Source organism: Fundulus heteroclitus, chromosome 12 (genome assembly GCF_011125445.2).
Source record: "Fundulus heteroclitus isolate FHET01 chromosome 12, MU-UCD_Fhet_4.1, whole genome shotgun sequence".
In the NCBI taxonomy this organism is placed as follows: domain Eukaryota; kingdom Metazoa; phylum Chordata; class Actinopteri; order Cyprinodontiformes; family Fundulidae; genus Fundulus; species Fundulus heteroclitus.
Window position 1 is genome coordinate 45789015 of NC_046372.1, and position 15231 is coordinate 45804245.

General features: G+C 42.5%; 1 protein-coding gene across 1 annotated transcript; it reads left to right on the top strand.

Annotated features, from left to right (window-relative positions):
- Positions 1-1441: 1441 nt before the first annotated feature.
- Positions 1442-9605, top strand: LOC118565090 (paraneoplastic antigen Ma1 homolog). The gene is made up of 5 exons (XM_036144731.1): positions 1442-4313; positions 5207-5252; positions 6205-6258; positions 6529-6763; positions 9501-9605. The coding sequence occupies exons 1-5, from the start codon at positions 2948-2950 to the stop codon at positions 9603-9605; spliced, it is 1806 nt and encodes a 601-aa protein (XP_036000624.1). The 5' UTR covers positions 1442-2947.
- The last annotated feature ends 5626 nt before the right edge of the window (positions 9606-15231 follow it).

A 15231-nucleotide genomic window follows, 5' to 3' on the forward strand; every position in this document is an offset into this window, starting at 1 on the left:
TTCAAAGTAGTTTATGTATATACAGTATGTGCAAATATCTTCCAGTAATAATTTCTACTGCAGATATAAAATAACAGTAAAACAACAATGCTTGTGTACAAACAAGAAGTCTCACTTTGAATAAACTGTAGGTGTGTCTTTGGTGCAATTTTGATTAAAACAGGCCTGTTCTATATTCACTGAAGTTATCCATGATGGACAGAGTAGCCTGAAGGTTTACTCAAGTAAGGGTAGCAATACATTTTAATATTACTTAAGTAAAAGTTAAAAGGACAGTGCAGCAAAACTACTTCTAAAAGTACATTTTGTCCAACAAGTTACTCAAGTAAATGTAACTGAGTAAATATAACTAGTTACTACCCACCTCTGCTCATAGAGCCTTGTGTCTTGGTGAAGTACCTCATAACTTGGAGGAGACTACATCTAGCTCGTCATTCTGAGGAGAGAGGGAGTCCACGAGGAATTTTGGGCATCTGCGACTGGCCAAAATCACACATTGTGTACCCGCCATAAGTGGGAGTTGTACCCAGGTTAGGGACCACCAGTCAGAGCTCAGCTTGTATGGGTCCCAGCTCTGAGCCAGAAGAATCCCCTCAGAAGCTGAGAGGAAGCCAGCTGCTGTGATCAGACTTTAGTTCAGGTAAAGGAGCCTGATCAGCTTATTGTGCCATTCTTCATATATTCACTTTAAAGAACGGTTCGGAGGATAAAAACGACTCAGTAAAAACTCAGTATGGAGTAGAAATAAGTCTCTTAAGGGAGCTTAGAGGTTTTCTACATTTATTGATGGATAACAGAATCCACCAGAACATCAGGGGTGGTGAAAGATGTTCTTTCAATTATTATTATTTTTTTAAATCAAGGGCAAATAAACAGAATATAACATTTACATAAATAATCATGGTGAAGAATGTGTGTTGAGTGAAAGGTTAACTTTAATATTGATGCGTTAAAAGCTGTTTTCTGATACTCTGACAGCAATATTTCTTTATTAGGTATACAGAGCCTGCCTTTGGCTGGTGTGTGTGTGTGTGTGTGTGTGTGTGTGTGTGTGTGTGTGTGTGTGTGTGTGTGTGTGTGTGTGTGTGTGTGTGTGTGTGTGTGTGTGTGTGTGTGTGTGTGTGTGTGTGTTGACTGATGGGCCCCACCAATTTCAAATGCATTCCGCAGCCCATGTCTTTATCACATCTTTTTTGTTCCCCAGGGTAGCGGGAAGCTGTGTGACTAATTGAATGTTCCTGAAAACAGGATATATCACAGATAAAATTAGCACATGACAGAATTGTCCTGTTGTGCAAATATGCATTGTGACTCTGCAGACTCGGGTAACAATAATTTTTATCCCAACAGATGGAGGCAACATATGCGCAAAGGCTGCAGCTGAACAGAGTCAGGCGGACATACAGATACCTCCATATGGGACATAATTATAAATGTAGCCCGTGTTGTATTTTGGGTTCATTCATTTCAATTCAAGTGATGTTAAACATTAAAAAAAAAAGCAATTTCCAAACACTAGTAATATTCCTATGTCAAATGCCTTTATGTATAAATTTGTATTTTATTTCTGTATTTAATAACTGCCAAATTATTTTACTAATTTGTAATTGGTTAAGGATACTGATCCTTGGACTGTTGCGTAATAGGAAGGGGAGGAGTAGAGGGGGAAGTTCGACGGAGGGGGTGAAGGAGTCAGTCTGCTCGGTTGCTCTTCCCAGTTAGCATGAGCTAAGCAAAGACTTTTCCTAGCTAAGGAAAGGCAGCTGCAGTCAAGTGTTCGGCCAGAACATTTATAAAAGCAGTGGACTTTAGTTATGTGCGGTGGGACACTTTTCCTCTGTTGTTTTCAAGAAGTCGCAACCTGGACTGTTGTGAAAACTGACGCGACGCCCGCGAGAGCACGCTAGGTTAAAAGACAGCGAGGAGGGGTGGCTATCACGTTGGTGAGCTACACGACTGCTGTTCTTTGTGAATCTGGAGGCGAGAATCGTCTTGGACACCGGAAGAGTTGTGGTTGTTTGGAAAAGACGACCGAGATCGACTACACGGTGGGGACCGGGGGATTCGGTGCTGCGGGGGTCCATGCGGGAGGCGCGTGCGGAGCCACGAGCCACGACAGGTCCACGCTGTGAGCACATGAACGCTCTACTGTTCACCTTCCGACACAACGAGTCAGGTACAGAGTCAATTTATTTTGTTTGCTCATTGAGTGAAGCGGCCAGTGTTTAAGTTTTCAGGCCTCCACGCACACAAGCGACGTTCAGGCCTGCAACGGGTACTTTTGGATCATTTTAGTTATTATAAAGCCGGCATAGCTTAGGATTTACTAATGACTTGGATGGTTTTGCTTATTGTGTTTGTTTGTTAATGCTCTGAAAGTGACTGATGGACAACAAGGGTTTGATTTTTGAACTTTAAAGGGAAACTTTAATTGTAAGGTTTTGAGTTAAGACACATTCATTATTGACTGTACATTGCTATACAGGTAATTTGAGTTATTTTAAGTTGTGCCCACTTCTTCGAGTGTGTTTATGGTTTATTTACAAATGTAAGATATTTAATTTTCTAAATTCCGGGTAATTTCGTTTAAAATATATTTTCATAAGTAAAAAGAAGAAAGACATTTACTGTGTCAATTCATTATTTCATTAACAGATTTCTTCTTGGGTAAAAACTGGGTATATTTACAAGGCATTTATAAAGAAACTCATAATTAATCTAACAACGACTACAGTTTTATCATCTTTTAATTGATAAGAACTCAGGGCGTCCCATATTTGGTTATTTTACATGCTTTTGGATGTTTTGCCAGTAATGTAGGCAAGGGGGCGCTACATAAAATGGAGGCACCGCTGGGATTGTTATGAGAAGTTTGTAATTTGGGTTTCTGTAGTTCTAGTGCATTTTTGAACATTATCATTGATATTTAGAATTTCTATTTTCAGTCATGGCTGATAGCAAGTTGCAGGCAGAGCTTAATGAGTGGTGTGATACTGAAACTATTGATGTTGCTCATGCCGTACTAGTGGTGGGGGTGGGTAAAGATCTCGAAGTTGCCAAAATCGAAGAAGAGCTACACACAGTTCGATGCTGGGGTCGTGTGAGAGTAAGGGGAACCAAGCCCTATAGTGATGGTGATGGCGTGTTAGTTCTCTGTGAATGCAAAGAAGTCATTGATCCAAGAGTAGTTCCTCCTGAAGTCCGACCTAAAGATGGGGCTATTTGGAAGATCATAACTTATGCCCAGGAACCCACTACTTCTGCTCCTGCTGAGGATTTTTCAGCCAAGTTGCAACGTTTTCTAATGTCCGAGGGAAAGACCCTTGCTGATGTTCAAAGCATGTCTCCCACTGATGAGTCAGTTTTGCGTGCCATGGTTGACGTTGTCAGTCGAACTACTAAAAGTCAGGCTGAAAGCCATGGTTATCGCCGCCTGCGGATCTACTCAGGAGTCACTCCCACCCCAACAGGGGAGGAATCTCTAGAATATTGGCTAGAGCAGGCAACATTGATGGTTCAGGAGAGTGAACTCAATGAACATGAGAAGAGGCGGCGAATTCTGGAGTGCTTGCGAGGACCTGCTCTCGAAATTGTCAAGTCAGTACGCCTCAGTAAGCAAGGAGCCACAGCCCAAGAGTTCCTCGATGCGTTAGACAGTGCATTTGGTTCCGCTGAGTCTGCGGAAGACCTGTACTTTTCTTTCCGGCTCATACAGCAGAAGTCTGGTGAGAAGTTGTCAGAATACATTCGCAGAATTGAACCTTTTCTGGCTAAAGTGGTGAAGAAAGGAGGGGTCTCAGCTAGTGATAAAGACAAAGTGCGTGTTGAACAGCTGCTTCGGGGTGCAATCGACTCAGACTTGATGCTACTACAGTTACGTTTGAAAGAGAGGCGCAGTAAACCCCCCAATTTTCTTGACTTATTGTCTGAGATCAGAGCCGAAGAAGAATACCAGCTAACACGAAAGAAGGTGAACGCACGTATTCGGAGTGTTGCTGTTTGTAATGACTCAGTTGACAATGATGTCGACATAGAAGTGCTAAAGGCTGATTTTAAAGCTTTGAAAGCTCAAGTGTGTGAGATGAGCAAGTGTGCAGCAAATGAAGGAGCCAGTGCTCATGCACCTATGCCTAGTTCGAATCACTCTGGCAGTGACAAGTCTGAAGCTATTGCTTTAAGAAAGAAAGTTCAGAAGTTAAGTAAAAAGTTGAAGTCCAAAGAGAGAAATACAACTGAGCCTTCGGTTACTGTAGCCGCAGTTGGGACTAAGAGCCAAAGTCAGGGTTTTAAACCAGCACAGAGTCCTAGAACTGGTGAGCGATTCTGTTACAGATGTGGGGAAGATGGCCATATCGCCACCCAGTGTTCATCTGCAGAGAATGAGAAAAGAGTCATTAAGAGACTCATAGCGTCGCTAAACAAGGCTAAAGGCAAACAGTCTTGCGATGGCGACTCAAACAGTGAGACCACCAACTGTTTCTCTAAAAAACAGGAAGCATGCACTAACACAAATGCCCCGCTTCCTAAAGGTCTCATTGGTCCACCTTCTACAGTGCAAGTGAGAGTGAACGACAACCCCTGCACAGCCATATTGGATAGTGGGTCTCAAGTAACAATCATTTTCCAGAAATTTTACGAAGAGCACTTGTCCGATATACCCATACAACCAGTGTCTGGCTTAGCCATTTGGGGACTAAGTGATACAAGCTATCCTTACTCAGGATACATTGTAGTGGACATGCAGTTTCCAAAGGAGCTAACTGGAAAGTCAGAGACGCTGTCAGTGTTGGCACTGATTTGCCCTGGGCCGAACACACCAGATCAGGTCCCAGTCATACTAGGCACAAATGCTAATTTGTTCCACAGACTCGCTGACCTGTGTGATCGTCCAGAGGGTGAAGCTTTAGCCCGTGCCCTGAAAATTAGTAACGCTGAACCAAAGAGAGAACTGGTGCTGCCCAAAGCCCAAGACATGAACGTTGATTCGGTGGGTTTAGTGAGGTTTATGGGTCCTAATGACCTAAAACTTACCCCACAAGAGAGTCGCTGTGTACCATGTCAACTGGATTTTGGCCAGACAGCACCTAAAGGCATAATCGTGGTGGAGACCAGTAACACAGTAGCACTGCCTCACGGTGTGATGTTTCAGCCCGTAGTTGCCCCTGTTTCTGCCATTGACCCTAACTGTTTCTCTCTGTTGATTCAGAACGAGACCAAGAAGGAAGTTACTATATCTTCAGGTACTCCGCTAGGTACTGTTCAGTCAGCTGATTTGGCCAGTCCTATAGTGAATAGTCAAAACATTGAAGAACTGGATCCAGATTTGATAGATTTTGGAGATTCTCCTATCCCCAATGAGTGGAAAGAGAGACTTCGGAGAAAACTCTGTCATCGACGCAATGTGTTTTCACTCCATGAATGGGAGGTTGGTTTAGCTAAAGGCGTTGAGCACAACATTCGTCTAACCGATCCCCGTCCGTTTCGTGAAAGATCCAGACGCTTAGCACCTGCGGATATAGAGGACGTACGCAAACACCTCAGAGAGCTATTAGACGCTGGAGTGATAAAAGAGTCAAGGAGTCCATACGCTTCGCCTATCGTCGTAGCGCGAAAGAAAAACGGGAATGTGCGTATGTGCATAGACTACCGGACTCTGAATAGCAAGACAATACCAGACCAATACACTACACCACGCATCGATGACGCATTGGATTGTTTAGCAGGAAGTCGATGGTTTTCTGTCTTAGACCTTCGTAGCGGTTACTACCAAATCGCAATGGCGGAGGAAGACAAAGAAAAGACCGCGTTCATTTGTCCTCTCGGCTTCTATCAGTTCGAGCGTATGCCCCAAGGGGTGATGGGAGCTCCTGCGACGTTTCAACGTCTTATGGAGAAGGCCGTTGGGGACATGAATTTGCTACAAGTCCTGGTTTATCTCGATGATTTAATAGTGTTTGGTGCTACATTGGAAGAACATGAGGAGAGACTCATGAAAGTACTAGACCGTCTTGAGGAAGTAGGTCTAAAAGTGTCTTTAGACAAATGCCAGTTCTGTCAGCCCAGAGTCAAATATGTCGGCCATATCGTCTCTGCTGATGGGATTGCGGCAGATCCAGCTAAGGTCGAAGCTGTAACTCAGTGGCCACAGCCTACTGACCTTAAGTCACTGAGGTCATTCCTCGGCTTCTGTGGTTATTACCGCAGATTTGTGGCGAACTACTCCTCAATCGTTAAGCCCTTGACAGACCTGACCAAAGGGTATCCTCCAGTGAGGAAAGGCAAGAGGTCTACAGTTACAAAAGATCATCAGTACTTCAAGGAGGCTGAACCTTTTGGATCAAGATGGACTGATACATGCACAAAAGCTTTTCGTGACATTATCAGATGCCTTACCAATGCGCCTGTGTTAGCGTTTGCAGATCCTAACAAGCACTATGTGTTGCACACCGACGCTAGTCTTAAAGGTTTAGGAGCAGTCTTACACCAGGTTTATCCTGAAGGTCTCCGTCCTGTTGCCTTTGCCAGCAGAGGGTTGACTGCTGCTGAGCAGAAGTATCACATCCACCAGCTTGAGTTTCTAGCACTCAAGTGGGCCGTGGTGGACAAATTTCATGATTACCTATATGGTGTGAGATTCACGGTAATGACTGACAACAATCCGCTCACTTATGTGCTGACAACTGGGAAACTCAACGCAACAGGTCACAGGTGGCTTGCAGCACTAGCCATGTATGACTTTGAAGTCAAGTATCACCCTGGAAAGGTGAACATTGGCGCTGACTTACTCTCACGTAACTGGTCTGAAGTTGAAGCAGAGCCCTGGAAGAAACTGGGTCAGGGTGACGTGAAAACACTTTGCAGTCAAGTGCACGCACAAGATGTGTGTGTGGCTGAAAGACTAGGAGTTCCTGCAGAGGGCGTTCCTGAGCTCTATTGTTTTGCAACCCACCTGAATGTTGGACAACTAGAACGGTTGACCCCTGACGACTTGCAAAGGGCTCAGCTCAAAGACCCTGTCCTCAAAACCGTAAGAGAGGCTTTGAACACAGGTCGCTGGCCTTCTCATGTTGCTGATGCCGATGTTTCTTTGCTGAAACGAGAGAGAACCAAGCTAAAGATTGAAGACGGATTACTCTACCGAGTGAAAATCAAAGCTTCTGGTAAACAACACCGTCAGCTGCTTTTACCCGAAGAGTTCAGAATACAGGTGTGTCGTGCATTGCATGATGACATGGGACACTTGGGTGTAGAGAGGACAGTAGAATTAATGAGAGAAAGGTTCTACTGGCCGAAGATGAGTCACACTGTTGAGACATACATAGGCAACTGTGGGAAGTGTGTCACATGGAAGAGTCCATGTCCACGAGCTGCTCCATTACACCAGATTACTTCTGCAGGACCTATGGAACTTGTATGTATCGATTTTCTCTCACTAGAGCCTGACTCCAGTGGGGTTTCTAACATTCTCGTGGTGACCGATCATTTCAGTCGCTATGCGCAAGCCTACCCGACTAGAGATCAACGAGCAGTCACTGTTGCCAAGGTCTTGGTCGAAAGGTTCTTCGTTCACTATGGTCTTCCAGCTCGAATTCATTCGGACCAAGGGCGTGACTTCGAGAGCCGGTTGATACAGGAGCTTCTGAGAACCTTGGGAATCCGTAAGTCGCGGACGACACCCTATCATCCGCAGGGCGATCCACAACCGGAGCGCTTTAACAGGACGCTGTTATCTATGCTGGGAACCTTGAGAGATACCCACAAACGTCAGTGGAGTCGTCATGTGAGTCAGTTAGTACATGCGTACAACAGTACCAAGAATGATGCTACGGGGTTTTCACCCTATTACATCATGTTTGGCAGAGAGGCCAGATTGCCTATTGATGTATGTTTTGGTACTGATCACCAAGAACCAGTCAGTCATTCACGTTATGTGGAAGATCTCAAAAGAGACTTAAAGCGTGCTTACGAGTTAGCTACCAAGTCTGCAACTCAAGTTCATGTGAGAAACAAGAAGAACTATGAGAGAGCTCTACGCAATCAAACCTTAGTCAAAGGTGATCGAGTGCTCCTGAAGAACTTGGGGTTGCACGGGAAACATAAGTTGCAGTGTAGGTGGAACTCTGTACCTTATGTGATCATGGAAAAGCTCCCTGATTTGCCTGTCTACCGGGTGAAGCCCGAAAGTGGGATGGGGAAGCTGAGGACTATACACAGAGACAACATTTTGCCTATTGGAAGTTTGGTGAGAATTTCTGAGGAGTTAGATGTTCCAGAGAAACGCAACAGGGCTGTGACTAGGAGTCAGAGAAAGTCAGTAACCCATCAATCACAGGCTAAAAGGTCTCAAAGCGATGTGGGTTACCCGCTGGATGAGGAATCTAGCGATTCTGAGTTCGAATGTCAACCTAGATTCAGGTGGAGGTTAGAGCCTGAGGATCTGGTGGATCCTGTCTCAGACAGAGATGATGAGTGTGAGGTACAGAACGCTGCTGATGATCAGGGCAGTGTGTCTGATCACGAGGGGGATGAATGTGATGTGTTGTCAGAAGGCATTGTCGACTATTGTGATGGTGACATCAATGCTGCCGATGAAGTAGAAATGTCTGCTGGAGAAATAGATAGTACAGAGCCTGAAAGACATTCTCCAGTCAGAGTGACAGAGGAAGTCAAACCTCAGCGAACGCCCCAACGTGAAAAAAGGTCGGTTAAACCTATTATCAGACTAACTTATGATGAGGCAGGGAAGCCTAAAGATCAGCCTTTGACTATAGTACATAGGGGTGTAGTCATAAAGATTGGTTAAGGGACTTGTTGTTTCATTTTCTGTGTTATTAAAATTATGTTTTCATTCCTGTTCATGGGAATTAGGTTTCATAGGGACATGTAAACCATTTGAGTGGGGGAGAGTGTAGCCCGTGTTGTATTTTGGGTTCATTCATTTCAATTCAAGTGATGTTAAACATTAAAAAAAAAAGCAATTTCCAAACACTAGTAATATTCCTATGTCAAATGCCTTTATGTATAAATTTGTATTTTATTTCTGTATTTAATAACTGCCAAATTATTTTACTAATTTGTAATTGGTTAAGGATACTGATCCTTGGACTGTTGCGTAATAGGAAGGGGAGGAGTAGAGGGGGAAGTTCGACGGAGGGGGTGAAGGAGTCAGTCTGCTCGGTTGCTCTTCCCAGTTAGCATGAGCTAAGCAAAGACTTTTCCTAGCTAAGGAAAGGCAGCTGCAGTCAAGTGTTCGGCCAGAACATTTATAAAAGCAGTGGACTTTAGTTATGTGCGGTGGGACACTTTTCCTCTGTTGTTTTCAAGAAGTCGCAACCTGGACTGTTGTGAAAACTGACGCGACGCCCGCGAGAGCACGCTAGGTTAAAAGACAGCGAGGAGGGGTGGCTATCACGTTGGTGAGCTACACGACTGCTGTTCTTTGTGAATCTGGAGGCGAGAATCGTCTTGGACACCGGAAGAGTTGTGGTTGTTTGGAAAAGACGACCGAGATCGACTACACGGTGGGGACCGGGGGATTCGGTGCTGCGGGGGTCCATGCGGGAGGCGCGTGCGGAGCCACGAGCCACGACAGGTCCACGCTGTGAGCACATGAACGCTCTACTGTTCACCTTCCGACACAACGAGTCAGGTACAGAGTCAATTTATTTTGTTTGCTCATTGAGTGAAGCGGCCAGTGTTTAAGTTTTCAGGCCTCCACGCACACAAGCGACGTTCAGGCCTGCAACGGGTACTTTTGGATCATTTTAGTTATTATAAAGCCGGCATAGCTTAGGATTTACTAATGACTTGGATGGTTTTGCTTATTGTGTTTGTTTGTTAATGCTCTGAAAGTGACTGATGGACAACAAGGGTTTGATTTTTGAACTTTAAAGGGAAACTTTAATTGTAAGGTTTTGAGTTAAGACACATTCATTATTGACTGTACATTGCTATACAGGTAATTTGAGTTATTTTAAGTTGTGCCCACTTCTTCGAGTGTGTTTATGGTTTATTTACAAATGTAAGATATTTAATTTTCTAAATTCCGGGTAATTTCGTTTAAAATATATTTTCATAAGTAAAAAGAAGAAAGACATTTACTGTGTCAATTCATTATTTCATTAACAGATTTCTTCTTGGGTAAAAACTGGGTATATTTACAAGGCATTTATAAAGAAACTCATAATTAATCTAACAACGACTACAGTTTTATCATCTTTTAATTGATAAGAACTCAGGGCGTCCCATATTTGGTTATTTTACATGCTTTTGGATGTTTTGCCAGTAATGTAGGCAAGGGGGCGCTACATAAATCATGACCAAACTCACCGCTGGCGGTAGGACTGACTAATGGAAAGTTGAAGGTAAGGGTAGATCAAAACCAGCTGACTTTAAAGGCTGATTATGAAATCATCAAACAGGTTTAGACTGCAGCTTACCAGTCAGTGAAAATCAGCAGCACTCCCATAGCCAGCATGTGATGAATAATAAAAGAGAGGATGGAAGGAAGCAGAAAACATACAATAAGTCGGTGTTCCTCTCTCTAGTGGCTGTGGTTGGACCTTCTTCACCCATTGCAGACTTTTAAAGCTATCCTTTGGTTATAGAAGAGGAAGCTTACAGGTTCAGCGTCATGCCATCCATTTCATAGTGTTTGTGTTGTCGCACTAATTTTCATATGACTGAGCAGCTTCTCTTGCACAACAACACCTTTCCATGTGACACAGTAAAAAGCTACTTTTGAATATTTCTTTAATGTAGCCTGTGCAGTGAAGAATGCAGGCCAGTGGGGAGCTTCAAGGCTCATTAGGTGGGATTATATTCAGTGCAAGTGCCAGAGTAGTCATGCTAGATGGTATGCTGTATGATACATGAGTATCAGTTTACCTTGGATTCCTGCAGCCCACGGCCTTCAGAGAGAATTTTGTAGATACAAGAATATACATTTATTATTCCGTTTTCTATTGGTGTTTGGGAATTTCTGCTTAAGTATTGTACTGATGCAGTGTGTAAATCATTCATCATGGGCAGTCACTGGGGTGCCTATCTCCAGTTGCAGTGGACCCTGGAGATGTCAGCAGTCCATTACATGGCGACACAGAGACACACAGGACACAAAATCATACGTGCACACATTAAACCTAGCAGTCATATTTTGGACCACATCTACATGGGGAGAACATGCATAGGGAAAAACTAAGGCAAACTTAGAACCAACTGCAATAATGTCCTGTATACGGTGGCTGGAAAAGTTTTTCAGCTCTTCTGCATTTTGTATTTTACTTTAATTTTATGTGGTAGAATCCAAGCATTCACTATAAATAACCTTTATATGCATATTAGAAACTCCCTGTCTTAGCCTAAAAATTCCTACCTAGTAATCTTAGCTTCAAAGTGATTGAGATACTGTAGTTGCTGAGAGCTACTCTGAGCAAGAAAATTACAAAAATAAATTATTTTCGCAAGGATGTGAGGTGTGGTTGACCCGGCTGCTAGGTGTGACGCTGTCTTTTAAGAGCCGTGATTGGTTGTTAAACGAAACAACCAAAAAACAACGGAAATGTGCTCCTAGTAATAATGGAGAGGAATTTATCGATTAGACTAGATTAAGAAATCTGTGACATACATGTACCTTATTTACATCCTCATCATCATTTTGAGTCACTTATAATTGTTTACTCGCTATACTGGTCATTTTACTGCTTCATCTGTCTGATATTAACGTGCCCTCACCATCAGTATTTTACTGGGATCGGCTGCCTATATAAAACGATTGGATTTGAAGAAAAGGTGGTTTCTACAAAATAGTCCACAGCATGTGGGCTAAGTACATTTACATGCCATTTCAGATTTTATTATTGTAAAATATTCTTGCAAACGTAGTCATGGGACTAATCTTTGGTCTAGGAGCATCAGGGGGAGCTGTGGGGTGGCCAGTGTTCCCAGTCTATCACTACAGAGACATACAGGAGAATCATGCTCACACACACACTCACGCTTAAGGGCAATTTACAGTAGCCGATTAACCAAACAGTCATGTTTTTGGACTTTGGGAGGAAGCCAGAGTAGCCAGAGAGAATCCACGTCAGCACAGGAAGAATGTGCAAACTCCATGCAGAAAGACCCCAGGTTGAACCCTGGGTTCAAACCCAGGACCTTCTAGTTGCATAAAGAAGCAAGGCAACAGTACTATGAACTGCACCCCTGTGCAGCCCTCTGCAGCTCCCAAAAACGTTTCTGATCTGATTAAGAATCATTTCTACTGCTTCTCAGATGCTGATGCACATAGGCAGACACTTCTCTGGGAGCGTTTGTCAGTACAATTATGCACATTGACCAGTTTTCTTACATTGTTCAATAATGGGCTGCTGCATTTCTTTTATTTTAACTTGAACATTGCATTTTAACTTGATCTATTAATGACCGTGCAGTATTCTTTGTCCTTACTGATAAGGCCCAATAAAACCAGTAGAAGTCTGCAGTTGTGATGTGACAAAATGTGACTAAGTTGAAGGAGTGTGAATACTTCCAGAAGGAACTGTAGGATAGGATCTGTGGCAAATCACGTCCCAAACAACTTCAGCTAATTAAACCCTTCTTTTCATTCCATGAGACATTTTCAACTGACTGTGAGTCTGAATTATGAGGGTGTTGATAACCTGGCAGGACACGCTGATATGACTGATCTACAAATCCACTTATGTCTGGAAACCATCCCTCATGCAGATTGCGATCAATTGTTCAGTGACAGCAATACAACCTCTCATATGTCTTGATCATGTCGAGGCATTAGTCTGTGGCTCTCTTCTCAGTTAATGTGATGGCCATTTTACAACAGCAATCCTCACAAAGATCATGCAGTTTCTAACGGAGAACAGTGTAACATGCTTTCTGGCGGCGAAGGCACCGGACTGAATAACGCAAACCTCTAAACTCTGAATTTAAATTAGAGCTGAATGTTGACCTCCTCCTTCCTGATTGGTGCAGAGGACACCCTGCTGCAGATTAATGACAAGCTGGGCAGTGAAGTATAAAACATTTTACTGCGGATCTGACCTTCTCAACCCATTCTTTCTTTACTGACAGCTCTGCTTCCTGGAAGGTGATCTGAGAGTAGATTTGATGGTTTCAAGAAAAATAAATAATAAATGTTACAATGACACACATGTTCTATTTCTTACCTGCGCTTTTTCTAATGGAATTAAATGCCGTTAAATCAAACAGTGTTAGTTTCACTCTTTCAAGAGACCTAGACCTTAAATCAGGAATGACACAAGACCCGTGCAAAGGAAATTTCTGCTGACATTTTTGGGGCTGTTTTTAAGTGGAACTCCATATCTAATGAATATCTGATGAAACAGGAAACACAACTCTGCAAAACTCTGCTCTTACACTAAAAAGGGTTTGGGCTTGCTTAAAAATATGCCACCCCACATAGATTTATTGCATTTTGCACACATCTTGATTTCCTAATTGAATCCTGTTTTTCATACTGAAACTTTCTCTGCTAGGGGGTAAAACCTGCACTCTCACCCCTGTTTTCATTCCTCCTGGATGTCTCCAGGTGAACTATATATATGAGCACAACAGGCATGCCTTAAAAAAGTCAGGTGTATCAAAGTCATACTATCCTCCTGTTGGCTGGAACAGTTTTTATGCAGACTTGTGACTTTGTTTCAAGAGAGAGCAAAGAATATATGTAGGTAGCTACTCTCTGACATTTTGTGTTGTATTAATGTGCAGTGGAGAAACTATAAAACTGATGTAAATTGGTGGAAGCTTTGACGCTCCCTAAAACACAGAACTGTAGCTTAGATTTTCTTTGTCTTCTTTATTGAATAATAACAAGTAGCACAGTGACGCTTTCCTCCAGGTGGGTCTGTGTGCCTCATTTCACCACATCTAAAACATAAAGAACCAACTGAAATGTCATAATCAAAAAAGGTACAACATAAAAGAAAACACAAAATTACTAATATTGATTAGCCGGAGTAATTTAGAGAATTTAGTTTTTAGTGACTCAGCAAATCTGCAGCCCATTAAATGGGATTTAATGGGCTGCAGATTTATCATCTTTAAATAAACCTTATTACTTGTCATTAATAAATAAAGAGTCGTTTAAGGGAATATTTACTGCAATTCGTCTTACATACAAAACATTTTTTTAAAATACCCCATGATTCAGATCTGTAAGTGACCTTCCAAACACCATAAATTCACCATAGTAATAAATTGTAAAAATTGCCTGTCAGAGAGGGGTGGGAGAACAATTTCTTATGCATCGATATGGACAATTCTAACTCGATTAAAAAATAGCAATGCATCTTTTTTATTTATGACCTTGTGTTGAAGAATGCAGAAGGTGGACTGTAAAAGTGTGGCAAGTGGACAGATCCATATCACCTGCAGGATGTGTGTCACTGAACGCAAATGTTTTGAAATACAAGAAAGTGGAGTAACTATATTATCTTTTCAACCCAGAGGTGGAAGTAAAACAACTGAGTTTTGGTGCCACTCTAAACCGGAAGCCTATCAAGCTAGCCATGCAAAAGATTCCCCCTGAGTCAGAAACACAAAAAACAATTACAAAGCTCATTCCAGCTACTACAGTGACGGATCTGTGATTATACCGAGTCATTAAGAATCAGAATCAGAATCAGAATCATGTTCTACACTAGCAGCCTTTAGATATGACAGCACAACTCAAAGATACTTCAGTAAAATTCCAATCCACACACAGTTCAACAAGGAAAATTAAACCGACAGGAGCACAAACAGGTAAAATAGTTCTAACATGATCCATTTTCAGCCTAACAGTGCTGGTCGCTCCAGACAACACCAGCACAAAAGACTCATACGTGTTCACCAGAAAAACCTTTTCTCAATTTACCTTTCTTTACAGACAAAGGGGAAGACCTGTATGTCTGGAACTGTGGGGGTTCATATTATGTCATCAATTAATTCATAGCCACATCTTAAGCTTTCTCAATCATAATTACTGTAATTGGTTCGCAGAGATTCCCTCCCCTATTGCCAGAATTGTTTCATCATTTTTGTCACTAGATGATTGGCAGTAAACATTTCTATTAAAGACTTAACAAACAACGAACACAATCACTTTTCCTTATAAGTGTAAACCATAAACTGTGACTGCCATATGCTGATGTTTTTATATGTTTGAACACGTCACCTTTTACAGTTCCATAATTATACAGAATTTTGTGAAGCCAA